This window comes from Mauremys mutica, chromosome 3 (genome assembly GCF_020497125.1).
Source record: "Mauremys mutica isolate MM-2020 ecotype Southern chromosome 3, ASM2049712v1, whole genome shotgun sequence".
In the NCBI taxonomy this organism is placed as follows: Eukaryota; Metazoa; Chordata; order Testudines; family Geoemydidae; genus Mauremys; species Mauremys mutica.
In genome coordinates, this window is record NC_059074.1 from 98,472,082 (window position 1) to 98,497,505 (window position 25,424).

At 40.4% G+C, this 25,424-nt stretch overlaps 1 protein-coding gene across 1 annotated transcript in view; it reads left to right on the forward strand.

Moving 5' to 3' along the window:
- LAMA2 (laminin subunit alpha 2) overlaps window positions 1-25,424 on the forward strand; it is a 407,250-nt gene that overhangs the window by 133,347 nt on the left and 248,479 nt on the right. Inside the window, exons 7-13 of the mRNA XM_045010304.1 lie at window positions 107-196; window positions 1,533-1,650; window positions 3,775-3,953; window positions 6,267-6,366; window positions 11,120-11,280; window positions 18,117-18,257; window positions 19,946-20,119. Of these exons, the coding sequence (XP_044866239.1) occupies window positions 107-196; window positions 1,533-1,650; window positions 3,775-3,953; window positions 6,267-6,366; window positions 11,120-11,280; window positions 18,117-18,257; window positions 19,946-20,119 (963 nt within the window). The remainder of the gene's footprint in view (window positions 1-106; window positions 197-1,532; window positions 1,651-3,774; window positions 3,954-6,266; window positions 6,367-11,119; window positions 11,281-18,116; window positions 18,258-19,945; window positions 20,120-25,424) is intronic.

The window sequence follows — 25,424 nt, forward strand, 5'->3', positions numbered from 1 at the left end:
GCTGTATTTATAATACATAAAAAGGAAATAAAATAAGCAGCTTCAGTACTTGGCCACCTGCAGCTTGCAATCCATTTGGCAATTCCTTCTCTGTTTTGTCTTACAGTATTACTATTCTGTAAAAGATATATCTGTTGGAGGCATGTGTATCTGTTCTGGCCATGCAAGGGCTTGTCCTTTGGATCCAGCAACTAACGTACGTATATTTCTAGGCTCCTTGTTCATGGTGTAGAAAATGAATATTCCCGATTGACAGAGTTCTGTGAGTTGATGTCTGTTCCCCACTTAGACAATATAACCAAAACCTGTGCCAGGGTGAAATAACGTTGGCAGTCAGAATGATGAACTTTGAAATCCACCATCACGGTAACAGTGAACGATTTTCTCTTAAAAAAAAAAAGACGTTGAATAAATCCATTCATTTTGAAAACTCTCCAGCTCTGACAGCAAGTTCCATGATTTAGCTTTGGAGACTGAAAGCCCTCAGTCTTTCTATTCCTTCCATGGTATTAATCACGATTCTTCTTAAACACACAAACATCACCAATTTAATGGTTATAATATCTTCTATATTTTTAGCTTTCCACTCAAGTTCAACTCTATCAGAACATAATCAAGTAAAGAATTCAGTTTAAGACTGATTCTCCAGCTTCTTCCCAGTTCCATACACATGCATGAAATGAAATTGCTGAATTTATCTATAATGCTACTAACATGCAACAGGGTGAGATCACACCCAGGTTTCCCTTATGGAGAAATCCTGTAGAATTTTATAGAAAATAATAATCTTTCTATAGGATTCTGAACCATCCTATAGAATTTAATAGAAAATCATATCCCTGCTATAAAGTGAAATAGGATATTTCAAAAGCCCTCTAGAAAAATCTCGTTCTGTAAAAATATCTATAGTTCTGAATAATTTCTATAGAATCCTGTTGGTTTTATTCTTATAGGCCTTTTTCATAAGATCTGCATAAGAAATGCTGCACCATTTCTGCAGTTATTCTCAAAGAACAGCTGTCAGACTACCACCAGAACCTTAGAGCTATGCCTATCCATTGGGCTTGCCTTGGAAGAGTGATGGTAACATTGCAGACCCAGAAAGGGTTCTCTAGAAAATTCTGTTTCGATGTTCTCACTATGCAACATAGTGAGGGGTTGCAGTGGGGTGAAGTATCCTGTTCTGCCACTATGCAAATATTTGTTGTCCGAATTGTGTTAAATAATACATAGAAAAAAATAAATGAAATATACATGGAATCTGGTGTAGATCACTTTGCTTGCAATAATTTGCATAAATGTATTGCTGGAAGGGGTCAGGTGTCAAATATTTAAGATCATTATAAAAATATGATGAATAGATTTTAAAGGACTACTGAAGAAAACAGGATAATATAAGAGAGGGTTTCAGTCATAGGTGGGCTGGTTTGCATGTATTCCTAACCTCCACCTGTCTCAGAGCTCTTCTCTTTGCTTTGTTCTAACATCATGCTGTGTTAATACTTTGTTTTCTTTTTTTTAATGTCAATTAGAGATCGACTTGTCAATGTGAGCACAACACATGTGGAGAAAGTTGTGATCATTGCTGTCCCGGTTTTAATCAAAAGCCCTGGCGAGCTGGGACATTCCTGGTCAAGTCTGAGTGTGAAGGTAAGTTATAAAAAAGCAAAGCAAAATAAAAAAGTGTTAGCTTAACTCCTGGTCAGCTCTGAGTAGTATTTAGTCCTTAAGACTCTGCAGAATTCATTTAACTTCAAAATAACACTTGCAAGTGATTGTAAATGTAAACCACATGTTGTTCAGATCCACTATGCTATTTTTTACCATATAATAAATAAATGTGGTTGAAAAAGTTTTGATTAAACAGATTTCCACCAAAAAATGGAGTTTTGTCAAAATTGAAATGTTTTGAGAATTGAAAATTTAATCAAAATTGACTCAAGAGAATATCAAAACAATTTGTTTTGACTTTCTCATTTTGTTTTGATAAGGTAAAGATGGTTAATTTCAATTCAATTCATTTTGACTAAGATATTTATATGAAATGTTTCAACATTATCTAATGAAATAATTTGATATTTCCAAATCATTTTTTCAAAATTTACATTTTGTGAAAAATATTGATATTCAACTTTTCATTCTGGTTTGAAATGAAAACAAAGTTCAAAAAGCTGGAATTTCTCCCATCTCTAATAATAATAGGTAACACTGATGTTCACAAACTACCTTAATTTCTGAACCTATTAAAATGCAAGGCTACTACTGTACATGAATGTTCATATGGCTACAGGAGTGCAGATGCATTTATTCTAATGCTCTTCACAGCCCTTTAGGTGCAGGGCTGTACCTAAATAGCACAAACGAGCCCATAGGGTCTGATCCAAAGCATGCTGAAGTCAATGGAAAGACTCCCTCTGAGTTCAGTGGGCTTTGGATCAGGGATTCCTCTTTATTAAAATTTAGAAATGATAATTACCAACATTTTACTTATATACAAACCAGGCACCAAACTTGTTTATAACACACAGGAAACTATTAGAGGTTGGCCAGGGAAGTGAAATTTAGATCCCAGTTAAGTTGAGCCTAAGGTTGGGGGTCTGAGGCCAAATCATGGTAAAAGGGTTGATTCAATAGTGCTGAAATCTTGCAGACTGTTTTACACATTTTAATACTGGAAATCTCATGGAGCAAACCAGAATATTGTCCTCCTGTAATTTTGGGTCCAGCATGGAACAAAAGCCAAAGGGGGCAATTTTGGATCTGAACAGGGCCGGCTCCAGAGCCCAGCAGGGCAAGCACCCGCCTGGGGCGGCCCTTTCCCGGGGGGGCGGCAGGCTGGGCCGGCGGACCTGCCGCAGTCATGCCTGCGGGAGGTCCACCGGAGCCCCGGGAGCAGCGGACCTCCCGCGGGCATGACTGCGGAGGGGACGCTCGGCCGGCGGCTCCAGTGGACCTCCCGCAGGCATGACTGCGGATGGTTCGCTGGTCCCGCGGCTCAGCTGGACCTCCCGCAGGCATGACTGCGGCAGCTCAAGCAGAGCCGCCGGACCAGCAAACCGCCCGCAGCTGTGGGAGGTCCAGCCGAGCCGCGCGACCAGCGGACCCTCCGCAGTCATGCCCGCGGGAGGTCTGCTGCTCCCGCGGCTCGGGGGCGCCTCCCGGGCATGACTGCTTGGGGCGGCCAAATTTGTAGAGCCGCCCCTGGATCTGAAGATTCAAATTTGAACTGCCCTGAAATTTGAAGGGGGTTGGATTCAAAGTCTCTGTTCTGACCATCTCCAACATGCATTATATGTAGATAAAGTACTTCCATTGAGCTTCCTTTTTAGCTTTGATGAATATTAATGTAGCTAACAGTTTTAACATTTCAACAGATTCTTTGTAGTTCTTGTATCTTCTTCTTGTCTTGTACTATCCAACTTTCTCATGAGCAACATGTGCATTCAGCAAAATGTTATGGGATCACCAATTTAAAATGGCATATTGCAGCATTTTTTTTTAAAAAAAAAGAGCTTTTAGGGCTTTTTCCAAAGACAAGACCCTAGAAAGAAATCTTATCTGAAGGAACTCCAGGCACCATTTGTGAGTGGACCTTATTATATTTAAGAGCTGAAGAAGTGGTATGCTCATGAGTAAAGGTGCTATTTGTTTCAATGTTCACGGCATAGATGTCAAAATGATGAAAGAATGTTGTTAATACTTCAGTAAAAATGTTATTTCTACATGTCTGTAGCCTGGGTGTGAGGTTTGCTATTATAGTTGTCTCTTTTTCAGAATGCAATTGTCATGGGAAGACTAAGGAATGTTACTATGATCAGAATATTGCAGACAGAAATCAGAGTTTGAATATCCATGGAGAATACACTGGGGGTGGACTGTGTATTAATTGTACACACAACACTGCAGGCATAAACTGTGAGACCTGCACTGATGGCTACTTCAGGCCGAAAGGGGTAAAGTATGCTCTGCTGTCGCTTCTGTGTAGTTGAAGCTATCACTTCTGTGTGGGGAGTTAGGTTATTAAGTAGAGAAGACACACTTTTGATTGCTATTTTATGCAGGTTAAGTTCTAATTCTGACAGCAAACTAGTCGCCTTTCACAGTTGGAAATCTGTAAAGTAGATGTTCACAGGAATATGAAAGCAAATTGTGTTGATATGAAGGAATGTACTTAAGGTCAGGGCCTCCAGCTAGTACTTCAGTTTGAATTAAAGGATGATGCAATCCTATAAACACAGCTTTTCCATCATAGAGAATTTCAGCATACATTCTCAGAAAGCAGAGAGATATTGCTGTAGTTGTTGGGGGTGGTGAGGAAATTGGGAGAAAGGAGAATCTCTAATTTGTTTAAGCTCTTTAAATATAATGTAGTAATACTTCTAAATCAATCTGTTAGCATCTCCTGACCTTTATCAGGCACGGCCAAAATGCAGTTGCAAACCAGACATAATCAACAAAATTCTACAATGTATCCTGGGGATGCCTTCCACTTCAGTAGAAAGAGATATGGTCTGTGGAAATGCTACGCTAAATTCCAGAACGTGATGCTCCATCTTGGTCTGAATTGAGGCCATGAGACGAAGCATGACATACTGGGATCCATTAGCTCCATGGGCTGTCGTCACTCTGTATTAAAGATCCAGAGAGCTGCTCTCTATTCTGTTTACGTGTGCCTCTTGGGTGACTGGAGGTTCCTGGTACATTATCATTGTGGCCCTCAGTTCAGCAAAGTTTGGCCACTAGGCCTGATTGTTCTTCCCTCTGCTACCATGGAGACTAACAACAAATGAACAAAATTTAAAATTCCCCCTATATAGCAAGGTTGGACTTCGTCTTTAAAGCATATAGAAGAAAGAGTTTTGGTCTCTTGTCACCAGCTGGATGGTTAAACTGATTTTGGAGCAAAATTTAAGCAGTCCTCCAACTACTAATTTTTGTGTCCACAGTCAACTGCAAGTATAGAAAATGTGGACAAGCTTCTGAAAATACAGTAGGAAGGCCAGGCTTTTGAAAATGTAGGGCTAAATGACTTGTCCAAGGTCACAAAGAGAGAGTATGGCCAGCCTGGGAATAGAACTCTCACGTCCCAAGTCATATGGTGGTATTTTCAGAAATGCATGAATGACATATAGGAGCACAAGTTCCATTAATTGTCAATAAGAATTGTACTCTGAAGTCACTTAGGCACTTTTGAAAATACCACTCTAACGTCTTTGTCTTAACCATGAGACTATTCTTTCTTCATAATAATGGAAAAAGACTGTGAAAACATTCTCAAGTTTCAGTGTGGTTTTAGCAGCTTTCAGTGTTCAGAGATGCTGGTTTATCAATGGTAAAAATGCAGAATCTTGGAATAAGGGTGAGGATACATAGGGTTCAATCTGTGTTGGGTCTTGTCCCCTGTGTTGTTGGGGATCAGGCACAGAATGGAACTGTTAATAAGCTTTTACAACCAACATGATAGCTCTTTACTGCTTGTGCCCAATTCATCAGGCAACACCAAGTAGAGGCCAACTGACCTTAAGGACACTTGAAACGAACAGCTACATGGGGTCCCAAAATGATGGGGTACTCACAGAGGGAAATATGATTACACTTGCCAGTCATAAGTAATACAAGTTCCATCCCCTTCCATGTAAATCCTCTGCTGCCCACAGGAAAAAAAGAATGATGGAATCTGGACATCTAGAGTTCTCTGCACTTTTTACTTTTTGTCCCAGGCATAATAAAATCTGGGTCTTGTCTGGTTCCTTTTCTAAGATGAAAAAAGGGAAGGTGAAAGCAAATTGTTTAATTGTCTAGTGTTCACTTTTCTTCATTTGTTTTTCACTCATCTCGGACTGTGTAACTGAACTACTAGAAACCGAAAAAGGTTTAAAAACTAAAGCATGCTTTCACTCACCGTAATTAAAAAATGATAAAAATATTTCTGTTAACACTAGTTTATATACAACTGTTTTTCTTTAACAAACTAAATTTGGGACCTCAATTACTTGAGTGTCTCTTTGGTAAAAATGTGCTAAGATTAACATGCAGACTGAATAACAAACTAATAGACTGAATGAACAATGCTGTTTCAGTGTTTGTTAAAACTTGCACATTTATTTGAAACAAACAAACAAACCTTAAACACAGTATGATTCAATCCTGATTTTGTTGTTGTTGGTTTTTTTTTAAATTAAGTACCAGTTTCTAATATTTAAAAGGTAAGATTTAGCTTTGAAACTCACTGGTTTTTTTTTTGTACTTTTATTTATTTATGGTAGGTATTACCAGATGACCCTAACCCGTGCCGGCCATGTTCCTGTGATCCAGTTGGGTCTTTACATGCTACTTGTGTCAAGGATGAGAAACGTGTGGAAGGAGGTAAGATTACAGTTAGATTACAGTTACAGTGTTAAACATTGTGCACAACATTGTTAAAATGAAAGCTGAATCATCTCCCTTCACTGAGCCAGCCCTCACAGCAGACCAGTGCTAATTCATTCACATGGTCACTAATCCGCCTGTGCTCTCACAGCGTTCTCTCATACTGTCTTTCAGTTTTGCAGCCTGCAGGCATGTGCACGCTGGGAAGAATATTCCCAACTGAACTCTTTTTATGTTGGCTTTTCCCATTATTCCATGGTTCTCTGAAATGTGGTAGATACTGGCATTCAAATATACACACACACTAGACTTCCCCCCAAACTCAGCCTATAGCATGTCTCCTGATTCTGTGCTGGGATGCAAGATGCATGCATGAAGCGCACACAGCATGCAGTTGCATCCTTGTAAAGGATTTTCTAGTCCTCTTGACAAGAGCAAAGAGCTTTCTCTTTCAGAGACAGAGATTAAAATAAAGCAGAATCTTAATCTTACCCTCTCTTTTCTTCTGAGTGCCTATTTGCATTTGAAAACTAGGAAAAGTCCCTTTGAAAGATGTCACATTTACCTACCATCTCTATTATTACTGTAGGATTATAAATTTTTCACCTTAGTTTCTTTATAAGAGCCATCTTCAAATAGAGAACATGCTGCTTTCTTGTAGCTTGGAAACAATGTTTTTGTTGTTGTTGACATTTGGTTGGAGTGCAGCAGAACTTCAAGGTCAGGTTTTAAGAGCTTTTTTTAATTGGACTAATATTACACCATTGATAAAAAATACTCTAGTGATCTTTTTTTCCCCAAGTAATTCAATGGCACATAAAAGAAGCACAACAGAGCTGTAAATACAGAGCCCAGAGGTACAAAATCTACTACATCAGCCATGTACTGCTTACATGAGTTAAATAACATGATTAAAGATTCTAAATAGAATGATAGAGCCTGATTAATACAGAAGTGAAAGGAACAGTATATCACACAGATTAATAGGAAATTGTGTAGAAACTGAAGAGAACATGACTACCAGGGTTAGAAAAGACACAGCAAGACAATGTGATGTCTTTAGCAAACCTGTGGATTAGAGTGCACAGGTTATAGATGAAGGGTTTAAAAAACTAAAGGCTACCTTCATGCTGTTAAAAGGAATACCTTTTATTCAAACATCTGCTACTGCTGATGTTCAGTCTCTTTAGTAAAATAATGAGGCTATCATTTTGAGAGAAAAAGGCCTTAAATTAAAGAAATGTGGTGCCATGCAAGCATGTCTCCAGGTAGCTGTCAGCTACAGTACAGTTTATTTCTCATACCTACTGAACTAACCACAGTAGGGGGCATTCTACAGAGTTTTGTACTGCGGTGAGCAGGATTTTAAACCTGATTCAAAATAACTGTATCCACCATGCCCTTCTTGAAACCTTGTCTTCCCTTGCTTTTGTGATTCTTGTCTTCCCCTGGTTCTCCTCCTGCCTCTGTAGTCATTACACCAGTGTTTCTTCTGAAAGGTTCTGCTGCTCCCCTCTTCCTCTTTCTGGTGGTGTCCTTCAGAGCTTTATCATTGGTCCACTCCTCATCTTTCTCCACAGTCATTCTCTAGTGTCTCAATCCATCCAATTCCATATTTCAGTGTCTCTCTTTAACATGTCTATCTGGATGTCTTGACGTTTATTCCCTCTCTTCACACCATTAAACCTTTTGTCTAGGCCCTCATCATCTCCTAGCTTGACAGAAGCTCCTCCTTCCTGACAACCCTCTTCAGCTCCATCTATGTTAGAACACTCTTTTAGTTTCTCTGCTGGCTCTGTCTTCTCTATCGTATCAGATACAGCCTCCCCTTTAAGGTCTCTAACACCTCTGTCCCTCCTTGCTTACTTGTTCTTGTAACTTGTCATATTGCCCTACAACTCTTAATTCTGCCAATAATGCCAGCCTGAGTTGTCCATTTGTCCACATCTCCAACAAACTCCTCCAGTCTTTTTTTCCATTCCAGCCTTCATTCATGGAATACCCTCCCTGAAGCAGTCCGTGCAGAAGGACAGAACACCTTCCCTGAAAAAGGCTGTAAAGCCACTCTTCCTTCCTCCTTGAATTCCCTCCACAAGATCCTTTTCTACTATGTTGCTTATGGAAAAGGACAATTTGTGATGGCTGGCTAGAAGGCCAGTAAGGGAGTTCTGATATTTATCTTATATATTTTAAAATTAGCAAACTCAAAACCATCTGTGCATACAACTAGGCTACATAATCACATTTCTGGCCATAGTACCTATATCCTTGCTCCCCTATTACCTCCAGTTATTTGTTACTCATTGCCTGTTGTCTTAGATTGTAAATGCTTTGGGACTAGAACTGTTGGTGGTGCTATTGTTGTTAAAGTCTTTGAAATCTTGTTTGATAGTCTCTTAGATGGGATCAAGGATGATAATAACTGTCATCCCATGTGGTGTTTGGGATTCAGCTGGAGCTGGTAGGGGTGCGATGTCACTTGGGTCCCTCTCTTTCTGGCCTGTTCTGATCAGGATTAGGATGATGAAGGGCTGGGTTCCCAGGAAAAGGTGGAGGTGGCAGCCATGATGGTGAAACTCATTCCAATGAAGTCTGACTGTTCTTTCTGTCTGTTTTTTGTTTTGTTCTTTCATACTTTCCCTGCAAAAATCTTTCTTTTAAGAACCCCAAAAGGGAGTGATGGGTGGAATAGCCCATCCCATCATTACTTTGTCCTCCAATTAGGCCTAATATCAGATATGCCAATTTTGGCTCATTAACCTCTGGTTTCAAGTCTCCTATTTTTAACAAGTATAATTTTAACACAGTCCTTGAATCATATCAACTTGTCCTGTTGCATTTAGACTAATTTAGTTTCTCTGTCTGATTCTCTTGCACCTGTTTATAACATGTTTTATTGAAAATAACGTGGCCTACTTTCCATGGTAAATTCCTAAGTAGGCAAAAGTTATAGACCAATTGTCACAACAGCTTTTATACTGCAAGCATCATTGTAATATCTAGGCACAGATCCAAACTTTTTTCTTACAGATCCCTGTTCATTTCTGTCTTGAATATGTGTTCTCTAGCTCAATGAAACCCTATGTACTTAAAAATATATATATATTGTACCCAGCCAATTGTGAAGGAAGTACTATGTATTGAGCCCATAATAAGTTACCTTGACAGAATTTCTATTTCAGTGAAGATAGCAAAAAGCCTCTCATCCAAGACAGCAACTGAAAAAAGCCAATTTACTTGAGTATTTGTAAACTGAAATGAGTCTGTTTCTTGTCTGAATGAAAGGCTGAGAAACATGATCAATTCCAATGGAATTTCTCTATATACTTGCAAATCAGAATGAATACACATTAGATATATTGAAACACATTCCAGAGGAGCTGGCTGGTTGTTTAATGAGAAATTGTTTGCATGGTGTAAAATGGAAATCTGCTTCTGAAGCATGTGGCACACCAAGCAATAAACAGGTTATAATTCTTAAATTTAAATGGGAAGATTATGATGATTGGGGGTATAGGCTAGTAATGAATGCTTCTCACTGAGATGGAGGTTGCAGGATGAACGCTCTGGGTATGTCAAGGCTGAGGATTATTGGGTATGAATATGTTCCACTGATAATCCTAAAGGTAAATAATGATGCTTCTGGCATAAATAGCACATTTTAATACACCTCTACCCCGATATGATGCTGTCTTCGGGAGCCAAAAAATCTTGCAGCGTTATAGGTGAAACCACGTTTTATCGAACTTGCTTTGATTCACCAGAGCATGCAGCCCTACCCCCCTGGAGTGCTGCTTTACCGCGTTATATCCAAATTCATGTTATATCGGGGTAGAGGTGTATTTGAATCTCAAAGTGCTCATTAAACACTGATTTTCATAATAGTCCTGTGTGATAGGTTTATGTTCAATATAGATAAGGGCCAGAACTAGAATCTTTTATGAAACCATACCCTACCTACAACCTTTGGTATGGATAAAATGGAGCTCTGACCCAAACAACCCTTGGTTTTGGATTTGAAAGGCCATAATCCATGCAAAATTTTGCCAGATTAAACAGTGACCTCTTTAGCCCATCTGTAATCTATGTTACCAGTGGATATTAACTGAAGTACAGAAGTTTAAATGATTCAGTCCGTAATCACCCAATTCAGTGGCAGAGCTGGGATCTCTGAGACCTGGACCTCCCAGTCCACTGCTCTAAAAATTAGACAGCAATCCTTGACTGAATCAACCCACCTCTTCATCCAAGGCACTCTACTTTGGGGTGAAATAAATAATCTCCTAGTAATTTAGCTTTTAAACAAACTGTAACAGCTCCTGTGGTTGGATGCTTCCTGAATCAGACACTCCGTCATGCTGCCATTTTTTTTGCCTGCATATTTGTATATGTAATGCTAAATCTCAATTACAGCTGTTTATTTTAAATGTAAAGCCTGCTCAGACAGTGTGGGGTAAATAAGACCTAGATGCTGCCTCCCTGACTCACATTTAGTAGTACTTTACTCAGGGAGCAGTCCCATTGATTTCAATGGAGTTTCTTGTGGGGTTAAGGTGCTACTCAATTGGAGTAAGAGCAGCACACTGGCCCTAGGATTGTTAGCTTTTCAGGGCATGGTCTGTGCACACAATTTATACTTGTACCATGCCTAACACAAGTGTGGCCCTGATCCTTGCAATCATAGTACAAATAACTAATAAAGATAAATCAATACATATATGGATTTAGTGTTTTCTTTGACTTTCCATAGGCATGCTCCCTGGATTCTGCCACTGCAAGACTGGCTACGCAGGTAAAAGCTGCAATCGATGTGCATTGGGTTACAAGGGTTATCCTGACTGCGTGAGCTGTAGCTGCTCTGTGAAAGGCAGCTTGAATGATGACCCTTGTATAGGATCCTGCATTTGCAAGGTATGAGTGTCAAACTATTTTCAGCCATAGTTAATCACCATTGATATTATGAGAAATTAAAACCCATTATCCTCTACCATCATTGCAATGTTTTTATGCTGTTCTTTTTCTTCGAGTGATTGCACATGTCCGTTCCACTTTGGGTGTCTGCACACCTTGTGCACAGTTGTTGGAGATTTTTCCCCTAGCAGTACCCGTCAGGGCAGCGTGAGCGCCCTCTGGTGCCTCATGCCACTGTACACAAGTATAAAGGGCTGTGTTGCCCCCGCCCTCCTTCAGTTCCTTCCTACTGCAAGTAATGGTTGTTGTTGGAACTGCCATCTTTGATTCATCATATTTTCCCTCCCTTAGTGTAAATAGTACCTGTAGCATTAGTTTGTAGTCTTGTATAGCATATCTGTAAATAGTTAGTTATAGAGATAAGTTTGGAATACAGTCTTTTAGTATACAGTTGCTGGTGCCTGATTGGGTACTGGGCTTGGTACCAGACTGATGCCCTGTTCTCCTGGCTTTAAGGCCTGTTGTTCAGGTCTAGGCCAATGAGTGACCCATACCCCAGCTGCCTTAAGTTTGTGGGAGAGGCGCATGTAAGTGACAAATGTCACATTTGTAGAGGGTTCAAACCCTGTTGGAAAAAGGGCAGGGCTGCCAGATGCAAGTATCTGCTCAATGAGTCTGCACTCTATCCATCATCAGAACCTGCCCCCACTCCAAATGGGTTCCAAGCATGTCCAAGTTTCCTAGGAGTGCTCCTCCTGTTCTGACAGAGTCCTCAGGCAGATCCATGTCACAGGAGCCTAAGAAGAGACTGCATGAGTCTAATAAAGATTTGGTACCACCACCCTGCAAGGAGAAGCACCAAGTGTTCACAAGACCTCAGAGGTGTGCTCAAAAAAAGTCACATCCCCAGGAGCAGGGTGGACCAGGAAGGGTCAGTTGAGACCATTCCCCAAAGGATTGGCACCACTTGTGGTACCTCAACAGGAGCCCTTTCCAGTGCCATTGACACCTGATGCTTTCGAGGCAACCTGAGAGTTGCTTAATTTGTCGGTACCAACTTATCCTCTTGCAGTACCTCTATGTAGGATTGCATCTACAGGCAAGCCAGCAATGATTTGGCTGATACCCTCTTCCCAAGACTTGGAACCTCCCTCCTTGGTACCAATGGGTTCAGCTCCCCAATGGTCAGAGGAGATAGACTCCTCCTCAGACTCAGAAGTTGTATCCTTTGATCCTGACATGAGCATGCCCAACAGCCCCAGTGGGGTGCCTGCCTGTTGTGATACTGTCCATAGGCTCATCATTTTAATAGCCAGTGGTCTGCACATCATCCTAATAGCCAGTGGTCCAACCTCCATACCAGTAACCCTTCCAGACCTCTGGAGGCTTCCCTCCATGTTCCAGAACCTCTCTGTTGCCTCCCCACACTTCTATGTCAGTCAGGTGCCAGGAGCATCTGCAAGAAGGTCACCATCTTCCTTCCCCTGGTACCAGTATTGGTACCATGCAAGTGGATCTGCATGCTCAGGACTCCCCAATAGAGGGATTGGAGGAGGTACTTTCTCAACCTTTAGCCTCTTCTATGTTGCCTGATGAGGCAGTAGTGACTGACTCTACCTCTTCCCCTCCTGATGATTTTAGAGCTCATCAGCCATTGTTGAGTAGGGTGGCTGTAGCTCTGGATATCCAGACAGAAGAGGTACAAGACAGGTGTCACAAGCTTGTGGGTATTTTAGGTTCTGCGGGCCCCTCTATGGTAGCTCTCCCTATTAATGCCAAGACCTCCCATTTGAAGGCTTTGTCCAGTAAAACTGATCAGAGGCGTCATAGCCTTAAGGATTCAAGGGCGACCCTTAAGTCTCTGAGGATCTATGCACTGGCGACAAAAAAGAAAGCCGTTCCACCCACAATATTCCCAGTGGTTTCAACTCTTCTTGCCACATTTCCAGGACCTGCCTAAAAAAGGGAAGGAGTTACAAGATACATCTTCCTCCTCCACCCTCCTCTGCAGCTACCAGCTCTTCTAGGCAATCTGGATTATCTAAGCAATGATTTTCACCTACGGGTTGAGGACAGTATACACTCCCCATAGTACCATCTTTCCTGAATACTATTTTTGCCAACTGCTTATCCCACTTACTAAGCATTTGGACCCACATCACTATGTATTAGTGGGTCCTAAGGAAGAGGAAACTGTGATACACCCTTCAATTGATTTTTACCTCCCTTCCCCATCCCTCTTCAGGGAGCACTCTCACAAGAGGATGCTACATCAGGAGGTCCAGTCTCTGCTCCTCCTGGGGGACATAGAGGAAGTTCCCATGTTGTTCAGAGGGAAGAGATTTTAGTCCTGTTACTTTCTGATCCCAAAGGCAAAGGGGAGGGGTGTCCTCAGGGCTATTTATTCTGAATTGCCACTATAGCATCTGGTATCCCTTCCTTAGATCCCAGGGGACTGATATGCTGCTCTCGACTTAAAAGATGTTTATTTTCACATGGCAATTCACCAGAGCCACCAAAAATTCCTCAGGTTCATGGTCAATGGATTCCACTGACAATTTACAGTGCTGTCTTTCAGACTATCAGCAGCTCGTAGCATATTCACGAAATGCATGGCTGTAGTAGCGGCATTCCTGAGCAAGTCTGGACTGCATGTATTTCCTTACCTGGCCAGTCCAGGTCTCTGGTAATCTCCAGTGTACCAACTATTCAGTCCACTTTTGACATACTGGGGGCTACTGATCAAGGACAGATTTCACTGTATATCTCCTGTTTAACTAATAGAATTCATTGGTGTAGTTCTGGACTTGACTTGACACAGCAGAGGTTCCAAACAAGGTGACTTATTACTCTAGATCTAAAGGCTCATTCTGGCATCAGAGTTTGAAACTGCCTCAAACTTCTAGGACACTTGGCAGCATGCCCCTACATAGTACAGCATGCCAAACTACATCTGAGGTATCTACAGGGTTGGATAGCCTTGGTGTACTCACTGGCCCATCATCATATAGACATAGTGGTTCAAGTACCATCTGGGTCTTATCCTCCATGGACTGATGAATGTTTGCAAGTAGGGACCCAATCCACAAAGTTATGCCAGGAGGAAATCCTCCTGTGGAATTTATGCTTCACCAGTTCCATCAGCCTGAGAGCTGCTTACGTTCCAGGAGCTCAGACTACTCTGAAGAAGTGAACTGCAGCTCACGAAAGCTCATGCTAAAATAAATTTGTTAGTCTTTAAGGTGCCACAAGTACTCCTGTTCTTTTTGAGACTACTCTGTGTTAGCAGGTCATTCACAGGCCAGCATGAGTAGTCTCTTGGACCAGACTTTTCCAGCTCCATTTTCCAGCAGTGGGGAACTCCTCAAGTGGACCTGTTTCCAACAAGAGAAAGCAAAAAATGTCATCTTTGTTGTTCCCGAGCAGGTCACAGCCCAGGTCATTGACAGATGCTTTCCTTCTGCCCAGGTTGAGAGGCCTACTCTATGCCTTCCCTCCAGTTCTGCTCCTGCCCAAAATCTTATCCAAAGTCAGCAAGATTCCATGCACTTTATTCTAATAGCTCTAGTATGGACATGTCAACATTGGATTTTGACTTTACTAGATCTATCAGTCAGACTTCTTCTGTTTATCCTGATGGATGTGGATATGATATCCCAGGATCACAGTCGCCTTCTTCATTCCAACCTTCAGACAAAAACCAGTTACCTACCTTTCCGTAACTGTTGTTTTTTGAGATGTGTTGCACATGTCCATTCCATGACCCACCTTCCTTTCCCTCTCTATTGGAATCTTGCTGGTAGGACAGAATGAAGAGGGGTCAGGGCAGCGCAGCCTTTTATAGCTATGTGCTGTGGTGTGAGTCACCAGAGGGAGCTCACACTGTCCCAGCAGGAACCGCTCAGGGAAAAATCTCTGACAACTGTGCATGGGCTGCACACACAACCATAGTGGAATGGACATGTGCAACACATCTCAAAGAACAACTGTTGCGGAAAGGTAGGCAACTGGTTTTTAGCTGTGGTGATATGTGTCAAAAATTGTGACTCCTTTTAGGGTTAATGTGTTTCTGGTCTGACTGTGACACTTCAAGTCTTGAGTACAAGTTTTAAAACAAGTAATTAGGAATCAGATGCCACTCAGGTAAGCCCAATAGAATTATACTCAAGATAAGATATTTAAGACATTCTGAAAGCTGTGAATTGCTTATTTCAAATTCCCACTGCCATCCACCCAGGAGCTATACATTAAAAACAGCTGAGCACTGTCAACTCTAAAAATAATCTGTCATATGTTTTTTAAAAAGCAAATATTCTGAACTATTGGTTAAGGGGAAATGGCATTTAAGGCCTCTGTTTTATAGGTTGTTATATAGTATATTTAGTCATTCTGCTGCCAAAGTTTGGACAAAGGAGATTCTCTTTTCCATTTTGGTCCCTTTGTTTGGAAACCTCCAAGGTATTTCTGTCAAAGATGCTGTTAAAATCTGACTGCTGAGGCTGTATGTGCTGTAGGCTGAAGTTCTTAGTGCTGTGTATGTGTAAATTCGGAAAGCCAAATATTGATATAGCTTTTGAATTAAAACACGATTTTAAAATGATACACAACTATTTTTAATTTAAAAATATCCTCAATACCAATAATACACATGAAGGTCCTGTTGTCCAAAAGATGCAGCTTACATGAGAAATAAGTCATCCTGAATATGCTCAGCAGAGAGCAACATGGTAGATACTGTGGGTTATTTTTCAATAATTTGTTGTGTATGTTCCATTTGGATGTTTAATTTACAGACTCTGATACAAGTGTAAAAATGCTTCTATTAAGTTCTCAAGAGCACAAGTGTACAAAAAAGTTTCATTCTATCATCTCATATTGAATACACTCATAAACCACTAGTGTGACAGTTGAACAGCACTGAAGTCTGTTCAGGGTATTAATCTTATCCTCACTTGGCACATATATAACACTCAAATGTTCTCTGTCAGAAGTAAAATCTCTTCCTATCAGGGTTTTAATTTTTAAGCTATCGTGTCTAGAGGATCAGACTTCGGGCACATTTCATTATGCTCTGATTTGAAAATGAGCTTTGATGATGAGTTATATAGTCAAAATATACTTTACTGTAGGAAACAATTCTGCACTGGCAGAGGGATGGGTTACGTATCTTTTTCCACCTTCAGGGTTTAGGATTCTGTTAACTTATTGTCTGCTCACAAGAATGGTGTAGATTACTTGCAGTTATAGAGTACAATTGTGCTCTGCTTTGTTACTGAAACTTTTATTATAACAAATACATTTACTTTTCAGTCCTCACTTTTCTTTCCTCTTCCCACCCTGCCCACAGTAACACATCAGCAATTCAATTGGATCATATTAAAGGAACTTTTAGGGCCAGATTTTCAAAGTGGTTTCAAAAATTGCAGCTGCAAACATTTGTGTGCATAGAAACCACTTTCAGAGGCCAGCTACAGTTAGAGTACAGTAGTACTACATCTTAAATTTTCAGACCAACAGCCTTGACAATTGCTTTAAGCTTTTGATGTACAGACTCCAAATGATGTTGCTAGTTGGCGAGAGACAATGAAAACAGATAAAGGAATAGATACAGAATTACCACATAAGTGGTGATAACATCCTTATTTGAATCTGCCCTTTGCCTGTTTTTCTTTAGCTGTGTCCTGTTTTTCTCTCATTTTTCCCTCCTGTCTTCTCTTTGCCCTTTGTGTTTCTGCTTTTCTCCCCCTTCTGCCACTTATCCTTTATTTGCCTCACTCTTTCCATCTCTCCGGCATCTCTGACCAGAAGGCAGGCAAGTGGCTTTCAGTTAACTTATTTCTATGCCACAAAGCCAGGATGATCCTAATTTACTTGTGTTATGGGCAGGCATTCCATAAACTATTCAGCCTCTGCTGGCCTGGAGCCAATGATTCTGGTACATCTGTGCACATTTCATAGTGCGGTGTCCAGGATTAAAGAGACCATGTGCAAAATAATTTGGAGAGAGTTCTTATAAGGATAATTCTTCTGTGGGGTATCTTTGAAAAATACTGTTGCATTATTCAGCTCCCACCACAGTGTGAACCTTTTTGTAATGCACCCCATGTGTCAGAGAGGCATCTCTGTCTCTGCATATGGGCCAGAGTGATTACATACTGGTAACTCAGCATCTCAACTAGTAAAATAAACCTTTGCTGTAAAACAAAATTACAAAATGCTGCAATGATCTGGCACTTGGGTCCTTTGCTCCAGTTCTCCGTAGGTTCACAGATCATCTATGTGGTTGGCAAATACTGTCAGTCGTGGAGGGAGAAATACAGGCCTTGCCTATACTTGGATTAGCCCTCATTTCAGCAGTCAGTGGCCAGCTACAGGAGTAGCTGCACTGGTGCAAAGCCCAAGCATAGACAAGAAGAACTGAAAAGCTGCATTTTGCGCTGGATGAGCATAACCTGGTTTCATGTAGCTATTGCAGGTGCTAGACACTCATTGCTGATTCCCAAGAATAGGCAAGTTGTACCCCATGCTTTCCTTCCTTTGGCCATCCATGTTTTAGAGGAGATTTATTAGATTATTGTGAAAAAATTTGTTCATGGAAAAGGTATAAAGTTAAATGGCCAAATTCTACCTTCAGTAGCACACATGCAATCCCTTTAACTTTAGTTGGGTTGCACCAGCTTAATTGTTTGGAGATTTAGGCTCTTATATTGAAAAATTAGGGGACAATTTCCCATAAACGTCTTCCTTTAGCATTGTTGTATCAAACCAAAAGAGAGCAAAAAGCCTTTAATTTTAATATGTGATAGCTGAAGTAATATTCTAATGTGCATTTCCAGGAAAATGTTGAAGGAGAAAACTGTGATCGTTGTAAACCAAGTTTCTTCAACCTGCAGCAAGATAATCCCAGAGGCTGTGAGGAGTGTTTTTGTTCAGGGAAAACAAACATCTGTATAGACTCTCACTGGACCTACAGCAGTGTAAGAAAAATAATAGTAAACATCATAGCAAAAATATGTCATTAGTTTTGCTGTCTTTTAAAACGTATCTTGTACAACACATGTTATCCTAAGATCTGCAGGCACATGATATACCATGTAAGTCTTTTCAGGTATCCAAAAGAAAAGGATTTTTCACACACAAGAACTGATCTTTCTTTGTTTTCATTGTGAAAATGTTCTGAAATCAACATTGTGATTGATATAGAAAGCAATTCAGAAATGTCTGTCAGAGATGAAGCTGTGTGTGTGAAACAGTCATGGCATGTGCCGATGATGAAGTATGAAAAAATGAGGGTAATTCTGAGGTGTCCATAGGGCAGCCTCTTTTCTGGGCATGTAATAAATATCCATATAGACACATATGGGTTAATTAAGAGTTTGCACTTAAAAATACAGAATTTGTGTGAGAAATAATATCCTTTATCAGGGCATGTAAACAGTGAGGGTCTTATGCCTCTGGTGAATTTCTTTTGTACAATATGTATATAGCATTGAAGCTAAATGTGGGGTGACCCTTCCAATGGTCTTACTTGCAAAAGTATCAGAGGGGTAGCCATGTTAGTCTGGTTCTGTAGAAGCAGCAAAGAATCCTGTGGCACCTTATAGACTAACAGACGTTTTGCAGCATGAGCTTTCGTGGGTGAATACCCACTGTCTGCTTGCATCCGAAGAAGTGGGTATTCACCCACGAAAGCTCATGCTGCAAAACGTCTGTTAGTCTATAAGGTGCCACAGGATTCTTTGCTGCTTTTACTTGCAAAAGCATATTGTAGAAAATATTTTTTTATACAAGCATGCTCTATACTTTCAATAAGGTCTCAAAGTCTGGACACCAATTTCTTTATAAAGGGGCTGTAATACATGTCTGTAAATCTAGCTTGGGAAAATTTGTTTCAGGTTAAATAGCTACTTGTTATGGCTGTTTGGTATATGGGAACTCTGGGAGTAAAGCAGTCTGCCTGGTGTACTACTCTACATACCAGTATCCAGAAAGCTTTTCCAGCTCACAGCTGAGCCATTTCATAGCTCTGCTGGTATCTAGGCATCTGGAAACAAATCAAAAGCCTTGAGCATGCTTGTATGTATATTAAGCTCTTCTGTACTGGTTAGTTTCCTGATAGAGGATTTCAGAGATTCAGGATCTGAAGTTTTTGATCTTTGCTAGCTGGTGCAGTAGAAGAGACCTTTGAGCTTCTAAGATACAGGTCTTTAGAACAATAATCTACATTGTCTATGTCTGAATAATATCTGTTCAGATTTGTTGAACTCTCACTTCAGGCTTCTGTACCATGTGGGACTTATATCACTTACAGAGTATTTGTATTGTGTGACCTACAGTGGAAGCATGAATGGCTCTTATTCAAATATTATTGGGAATTCTCTGTTAAGCCACTGGGAACAAATATTTACCTATGGCATCCCCTAACTTTTTGGCAGCCTAAGTGGCTATCCAGGACACAAAAATCCAAGAGCTGGTATGCATACAGTAGATTCATTTTCCTATGAATAGTCTCATGTCACTGAATATGATTCTTCACTGAGATTAATCAAGATCTTAAACCAAATGAAGCTGCAAAGAAGACAAAAAACAAAACAGAGGCTGGTGGGTGCTGGGACTTTGATATCTTGACTCTCCTTCCAACAGGTATTTTATTCTGTCATTATAGGTAGGAGACATGAATGGCTGGTATCTGACTGACGTACCTGGTCTCCTTCGAGTTACACCTCAGCAGGACAGTTTTGGTGGACCTCAGCAGCTTAGCATCAGTAATGTGGCTGCCAGAAGAGTGCTGCCGCTGATTTATTACTGGAGTGCACCCAGTCCTTATTTGGGCAACAGAGTAAGTGCAGATGGTCCTTGCCTGTATGATAATTTAATTTATTGCTAAGGAAAGATGTAAGCAATTTTTTTTTAGTTCCTGTTGAAGGGAAGATTGAATTGGATAGATATTTGACCAGCAAAATTGCTTGCTGAAAAGAACTGAGTTGCGCATGCAGAGAATCCTTATGAGACACAAAGTGTCAAGGGAGAGCAGAATTAACTAAGTACTTCAATTCTGAGACCTCTTGAGGCTCTGCTGTCAGGTCTTAGAGAGCTCAGATAATTTGCAGTGTTGTTTTTTGAACAAATTGGTTGGCATATGAATATGTGTTTCAGGTTGTCCTCTTCTCTTTCCATCTCATCCTTGGATATGAAAGGCTGTTTCCTATCCTGCTTTTCACAGATGCAAACTGTATATCAGATGTTGTGAGTTAGGTTACAAAACTTTAATGCTTGGCATAAACTTGTGTAGGGAACTCTGCCCTGGAACTCAGAAGGTGCTGTATTAAACTTTGTGCCAGTTTCACTGCTCATCTTTATTCAGATCCACTCCCACCCCCCACCCAAGCACGTAAATATATGAACAAATAAGTGTCTGCCCTCTGAAGGTTACTGCACTACGTTACTTTTAAAATCTTTGAAGATCTCCCTGGCTGCCTTAGTGGTCTCAATATCAGGCTTGCTATCCACAGACTTTCTGTCATCACAGGTGGTGTGTTCTTAAAATGAGTTTTCTGTCAGTCTTTGGAATTTGGGACTGTGTTCAGAACTTGAGCTTTTTTCTGATTATGGTGAAGTATATGGAACGATAGTGTGCTTCAGCACATTTTTCATTCTAGTCTCTTCAAGCTCATCTGCCTATTTTTGTCCTGTTGGCTGGAAATCAACATGACAAAAGGTAAGTGAGCATGTGAAGATTAAACAGCATCATTTCCAAAGAATGTGGGCATCCTATTCATGGCTATAAGATGCTTAAAGATAGTCAAGCCCATTCAGCTGGGTAAGGAAAGTTTTTTATAGCTTCCATACACAGTGAACTTTTCCTGTACCCTAGTGAAATTTTACACAGACAAACTTCTTTTCCATTTAGTGAACAAAATAATGGGAAGAGTGTGTGCAAATTGTCTGAACATAGAAGACATTTTTTCAGTGTAATTTGAAGGTCCTTTGTGGTTTACTGTCAGACATTTCTGTATGAATGAAACAATTTGCCTTAATAACTGAACCATATAAATTTTTGATACTACAATAATACTGAAAGCACTCACAAATTACCACAGTACATCTTAACTGTCATGTTACATCATGTAAATTATAGTCATGATGACATGCTTAGCTTGGATGATTTAGTGTATTGCTATGGAAATGGAGTATTGCAGGTTCTTATTTGTAAACTCAATAAAACATCTCTCTAAAAAGCTGAAACTGGATTAAACCAGCCCTTCTCAACTATGACTGCTAGCTGTGTTACACGTATAATAATTGCTGTTTTAGGTTAGGTGTGCTTTACCTGCCTTAAAAGTATGCAGAGAAAGGTTTTAAGAAGCTTTATATCAAGACATTTAAGTTTAGTGTAATCCATAACTCTGGGATCCATGCTACAACTTCAACCCCCTTTCTTTTTGTCTCTACCCCTTTCATTAAAATGTTCTCTCTAAAAATAAATTTGAGTAAAACATGAGGACAACTGTCCCTCTATATTGAGAGATCCCAGTTTTCAAACATACCTGAAAACCTTTATTTGAAAGGCTTCTTTTAACATAAGGCTGGCGTGTGGTGCACATGTTGATTTCCATATGTATTCTAGCTGCATGTTTTCAACCCACCTACAAGTGCTACTTTCACATGACACAAGAGTTGTAAAATGGGATGATACTGAGTTTGTAACCCTGAGCTTTGCTTAACAATGGATGACACTGGAGTTAAATAAGATTGTTCTGTGGCAGATTCTGGTTTCTCTAAAAAGGTTGGGCTACAAAGTGAGTAACGGAAGACTGTAGGTAATGCTCTTAGGACTCTTGTTTATGTGAAAGTGACTGACTGTATGACTGGGGACAAGAAAGCAAGAAAATGAATGTAACATCTCAGTTGTTGTTGTTGTTGTTCTTGTTTTTTTAGAAAAACAGAACAACAACAACAACAAAATACTACTGCACTACTAGCAATGTCAGAAGTTAGGTGAAATTTTACCATATTAAAAATATAAAATACATGCAGTTCTTGTGTTACATAAAATGCAGATTGTTGGGGTTTTTTTTAAAACAAAAATAAAAGTTTTCAGATGCTTGTTTTAGCATATATTGGTTTAAAATGAAAATTTGAAGGCGTGGTTTATTCATCAGATGAAAGGCTGTTATTTGGATTATTCTGAAACAATATAATTTTGCAAACTGCTAGATTATTTTATTAAGAAGAAAGTTTTTGCTTGGCTACTATTAAGATTTAACAGGGATCATATAATAGCTTTTCTGTCTATTTTATGGCTTCCAATTTAATTCTGGATTGAGGCAGTCATAAGTACTTGGTAACACAATACTCTGTAAGGGTATGTCTACACTGCAATTAGACACCTGCGGCTGGCCAGTGCCTGCTGACTCTAGCTCCTGGGGCTTGGGCTAAGTGGCTGGTTAACTGTGGAATGTAGAGATTCTGGCTGGTGCTGCAACCTGAGCTTTGGGACTCTCCCACCCCACAGGGTCCTAGAATCTGGGCTCAGCCCAAGCCCCAACATCCATACTGCAATTAAACAGCCCCTTATCCCAAGGCCCATGAGCCTAAGTCGGCTGGCATGGGCCAGCCCCAGGTATTTAACTGCAGTGTGGACATATCCTAAGACAGGGATCGGCAACCTTTGACACGCGGCCTGTCAGGGAAATCCGCTGGCATGCCGGGACGGTTTGTTTACCTGCAGCACCCGCAGGTTCGGCCGATCGCAGCTCCCACAGGCTGCGATTCGCTGTTCCAGGCCAATGGGGGCTGCGGGAAGTGACATGGGCTGAGAGATTCTGCCTAGTGTAGAAAATGCTTTTGTTCTATTTATCAGATAAATATCAAACATTTTAAAGCCCCTGTTTGGTAAAACTGCCTTTTTAACAATTGCTTCCACTAGGAATTTATTTTTGATTATCTTTAAAAGAAAAGGGAATATGTTAATATAATGTTAGCATTCTGTCTTAAAGCTCCAAGAACCAAAAAATTTAATTAAGGCTAAAATTTCATCCATAACTCTTTCCACTGTGCATAGGTATTATCCTTCTGTGTAGGCCCCAAAAGAATGGCTGCTTTAATGTCCCATATGATCTGTATCAGCAATGCAGCACAAGGTGAGTGAAGGGCATATTTTTAGCCTTAATTAGTTTTATTCCTTCAGTAGGTTTAATTTTTAGGGCTAAACCTTAGAATATTTGCATCTAAAGGTGTTCCTGAAAAAATACTGTGCGACTACACCAAGGAAATTGGGCAGGAATGGTGTCCCTAGCCTCTGTTTGCCAGAAGCTGGGATTGGGTGACAGGGCATGAATCACTTGATGATAACCTGTCTGTTCATTCCCTTTGGGTCACCTGCCATTGGCCACTGTCAGAGAACAGGATACTGGGCTTGATGGCCCTTTGGTCTGACCCAGTATGGCAGTTCTTATATTCTTATGAAATTGCCCAAGCAAATGAACAATTGCACATGGACAAATAACCATTTACATGGGCAATTATCTGATTGTTTGCATATGCGTTGCCATGTGTGATGTATAAAATAACATCACCATAAAAATGCTATGACTTTAAGACCCTGTGCTGCTTGGTATTATTATGCAGCAATGGGAGTTTAGGTGTTGAAAACGACTGCAGGTACAGCTTAGTGAATGCTGTAAAATAGTACATCACCATAGTTTAAGGAAAAACAAAAACAGTGTAAGTGTCTTACTGCTATGTGTATAACAGGGCTTTGCGCTTTTATTTCCTTCCATTTGTGTTCATTTTTGGTGCAGTTCTGGTCCAAGAAACAGAATCATGCAAAAGAAATGACAGAATACAGATCACACAGAACCCGCCCACCCCCATAAACCAGCGTAAATAATACAATGATGGACTGAAACAGAAATGCCAGGATCAATTGTCCTAAATTATTAATGCATCTGGACCCTCAAAACTCCATCTAGTATTCCCATGGTTTAGCTTCAGATAGCAAAAATTGGAGACTGTTTCTAGATCATCAGACTTGATAGCCGCAATTTGATACCAAAATATGAAAACATTTTGGCTTGTTTTCACTGCAAGCCTGGGAAAGGACAGCAGTCTCTGCTTGACACTTCCTGATAGTTGAGATGACAGACAAAGTGCTATTGGAAGCTAATTTTTTGATAAGCTTTTCTTTCGAGATCTGCTGGCACTTCTTGGAAAACATTAAATGTTAACAAATAACATTGATAGCACTACGGTATGTCATAACTGACCGAGTGAATTTTGCTCAATTATTAAGAACTCTAGCTGCCCTGAGATATGCATATATATATACACACACACAACACTCTTTTAAGTTTGTTAGTTTGTTTGTTTATTTTGAGCTAATCAATTCTGATGGATAAAATGTCATATTTATTTAAATGGAAGTAAAATCAAATGGGTGTCCAGCAAGGTGGATAAAATTGAATTCTTATGTTTCAAATCAGATATTTTACTTTATTTTTTAAATTTAGATTTGTTTAAAATTAAAATTTGAATTTACAACTCTGCCCCAAGAACCCCTTAACCAGGGCTGGCCCCAGGCACCAGCACAGCAAGCAGGTGCTTGGGGCGGCCAATGGAAAGGGGCAGCACGTCTGGGTCTTCGGCAGCAATTCAGAGGCGGATCCCTCGGTCCCTCTCGGAGCAAAGGACCTGCCACCGAATTGCCGCCGAAGAATGAAGTGGTGATTTGTGTGTGTGTGGGGGGGGAGTTCTGCCGCTTGGGGTGGCAAAAACGCTGGAGCCGGCCCTGCCCTTAACACCAGTTGGCAAGGGGGTGCAGAAGAGTTACAGGGATTTCCCAACTCTGGTATATACATAGAATCATAGGAATGTACCCCCCTCAGCCTTCTCTTCTCTAGACCAAACAAAGCCAGTGTTTTCAGTCTTTCCTCATAGGTCATGTTTTCTAGACTGTTAATGATTTTTGGTTTCAGAGTAGCAGTCGTGTTAGTCTGTATCCGCAAAAAGAACAGGAGTACTTGTGGCACCTTAAAGACTAACAAATTTATTTTAGCATGAGCTTTCGTGAGCTACAGCTCACTTCTTCGGATGCATAGAATGGAACATGCATCCGAAGAAGTGAGCTGTAGCTCACGAAAGCT